The sequence below is a fragment of the Oratosquilla oratoria genome, unplaced genomic scaffold, assembly GCF_046742065.1.
Source record: "Oratosquilla oratoria isolate Oo_2021 unplaced genomic scaffold, ASM4674206v1 SCAFFOLD89, whole genome shotgun sequence".
Lineage (NCBI taxonomy): Eukaryota > Metazoa > Arthropoda > Malacostraca > Stomatopoda > Squillidae > Oratosquilla > Oratosquilla oratoria.
The window spans coordinates 189,615-192,812 of record NW_027467753.1 but is presented as its reverse complement, the minus strand read 5'-3'; the positions used below and the strand labels follow the sequence as shown (position 1 = coordinate 192,812).

Here is a 3,198-nt window from a genome sequence, read left to right as displayed (position 1 = left end):
ACAGTATGAGGACAACAGAGGCCCAGAGAGCCATTCCTCATAAAGAGTATGCATATTTGAACTTCAAATATATTTCGTCTTATTACGAGACATTATTGCAACTTGTTTGTAAACCAATACCTTATAAAAAAAAATTCATATTGCATATAGCCTACACAATAATTTTGAGAGCAATTGATTTGCTTTTATTTACTGTGAAGTGCGAGGAGGGAAAGTAGTTATATCATTTTACATATATATATATATATATATATATATATATATATATATATATATACATATATACACATATACATATATATATATATACATACACACACACACACACATATATATATATATATACATATATATACATATACACATATATATATACATATATATATACACACACACATATGTATATATATATATACACATAAATATATACACACACACACACACACACACACACATATATATATATATATATATACACAAATATATATACATATATATATATATATATGTATATATGCCAGTCCTAGATAAATTGCCACTAAACAGCTTGACCAACATAAATTTATTTATATTACAATGCAACTAATGTATTGAAAAATAAATATTATCCACAGTGGGGATTTCATGTGGCTAGACTGATACAACAGAGCCAGCCCGCATGACTTTCGTCATTTGCCTCTTGCGAACACCTGAACGTTGTCCATGGTCCATCGAATTTATGCATGGTCATGTCTTTGTATACATTAATTTTCTAATAATAAAATATATTTTCTAGACTAAAAAGCGTGCTGAAGTAACGACAATAAAAGATACGTTTGCACAGATTTGATACATCATGGGTCAACTTCGTGTTGTCTGGTTGTCTGCAACAGTACAACGACATAACGACGCGACACTATCCGCCAAGTAGCATGTGACACGACTGAAAATTCGCGGTTTCCACAGAGACAAAACACGTCTGTCGTCATGCAGATATACAAAGAGAAAATTCAGCGACAAGGTATTGTAACGTCATAGGCCAGTGAGAAGTGACGTTACAATAGGAGGCCAAGTTACCCGTAAGGTCAAGGTAACGTAAAGAACGTCATTCAAGCTCCACAGGTCAGTTCACTTCTAATAAAAAACTTACGATTCTTTTCTTTATGAATTTGTCAATTTAAATTTTAACTGTACTATTTTTTTCTCGCGGAAAAGGAAATGAACTTTGTAAGCCAAAAGAATATGAGATAAATGATTAGCAATAATTAACTTAGCCCTGACGAAAATCTTCGCTGTTCAGGAGTAGTTTTGCTTTACAAACGAAGTATCCTGATCTTATCTAGACTTTGGTCACAACATAAAGAGAGGCTGTTTCAAAGTCATACGGTCACGTCACATGTCACGCGACGTGACAAAAGACGAATCGACTTACCTTTGGCATTCTGCGCGACCACGTACTTATCTTCGCCCATGTAACCGCCCAGCTGAATGGCGGGAGCAAAGAAACGGTCCATATTCATCACCATCCACTCCATCTTGTCTCCTAAGAGGAAGAAAAGAAATAAAGAAAAGTTAGGTTACGTTGCAATAACCAATAGTCAGTATCATGCTACCTTCCGTTCTCTCTTTCTCTCTCTCTCTCTCTCTCTCTCTCTCTCTTTCTTTCTCTCTCTTGTAATTACGTGAAAATTAATTATCCACAATGCGATAACATTACTATGGGTCATTGTGAAAACACAATTTTATAGTGTAAACCATCCATTATACATATACATATATTGTCATGTACACATGCAACTGTATAAAAGTAACAAACAAATTGCTTAGCCACTTCTACGAAGATAATCTTGCACCGGGCATGTGATTTCCTACAGCTGAGGGGAACTCCCCCTTTCTCTGCCAAGCCGAAAGGGTTACCTCGTGATCAGAAACGCAATTAAAATATTCGAACAAAAACTCGTTGACCTTCAGGGATTTGACGAGTAAGGGTCTGCTCTGATATACGGGGTTTTCAAACAAAAAGCTTCCCTACTCGTACAAACATTCACAAACTCAAGTAAAGTCTTTAATATCAAAGAACGTATTAACTCTCTCACTGAGTTTTACTATATCTATTTCTATTCTAGCTGCCACCCGGCAATTTTATTCAATTGCCATTGGCACCGAAAGTTATATCCTATCGATCATAGTACACATTTCACTGCCTTTTACAATTAACACCTCTATCTTGGCTGTCGCATGGCTGTTTGAGGAAGAAAGGTGGACTGAAATATATAAATAAATAAACAAATAAGTGCATATGTAGGGATACAAATAAAAGTAAAACTAAACAAACAATAAACCTGTAACCTCCTTTCCAAATGGCGGAAGAAGATGGCAGAAACATTCCCTCCTTCCCCTTGTTTTCCCTTCCCAGCACGGCCCAGTGAAACATTATTGTCGCCGTGGCGACAGCGTCGACAACTTGGAGCATAAATTGCATTTGTAACTTCATTGAAACAAACCAATGGGAGGGTTTTCACTCCGTGTGTACATTCCGCCTCTTTTTATTCTACCATTCAGAACGCCAGTTTTGTGTGCGACAACTTCGCTGAAAATATAAAGAGCGAGTGTGTGTCATGAACCACACAACTTTTGTCACAGTCATCAAGTACAATTAATTACCTGAGTTTTGTTAACATAAGCGAGTGCCTTTGCTTGGGAGTTATGTCGTGTCCAATTAGCTACACGTGTGTGTGTGCAAACATTTTAGCTCGTTAAAACGCATGATATCCTTTCATGGGCTCAAATCCTTTCGTTGACACAGATACTAATCCTTTACACCGAGTAACGACGGAGCTTACTCTTGCATATTTTTACTGCCGCCAAGCGATTTTTTTTCACTTGGGTCCCTTGCTCCACACATCACAACCCTACGGTAACCCATTATTTGACACTGCAACCTCCTCCCCTCCTCCATCACTCCCTCCAACCTTCCACAAGCTTCGATTAATTTCTTCTTCTTTTTTTTGTATCCTTTCGCTGTTGAGGGGAAAGGACGTCACAGAGGTGAATGAAATGTCCTGGGAGCAAGCGGCGTCGCACGGTAGGGAAGAGGTTCATCAAGGGGGATTTGAACCCTTTTCACGACTGATGGAGCGGAGGGCAGGTAGCAGCAGCCGAAATAAGAGGCACAGTGTGTGTCACAAAGTACGGAGAGAGTTAACATTCTCAAGGAGA

General features: G+C 37.8%; 1 protein-coding gene across 1 annotated transcript in view; it reads right to left on the bottom strand.

Moving 5' to 3' along the window:
- The window catches only part of tim (timeless), a gene marked incomplete at its 5' end in the record, with an annotated part of 72,349 nt that extends 70,827 nt beyond the window's left edge, over positions 1 to 1,522 (bottom strand). Inside the window, 1 exon segment of the mRNA XM_076182837.1 lies at positions 1,412 to 1,522. Coding sequence (XP_076038952.1) covers positions 1,412 to 1,522 — 111 coding nt within the window.
- Positions 1,523 to 3,198: the final 1,676 nt, after the last annotated feature.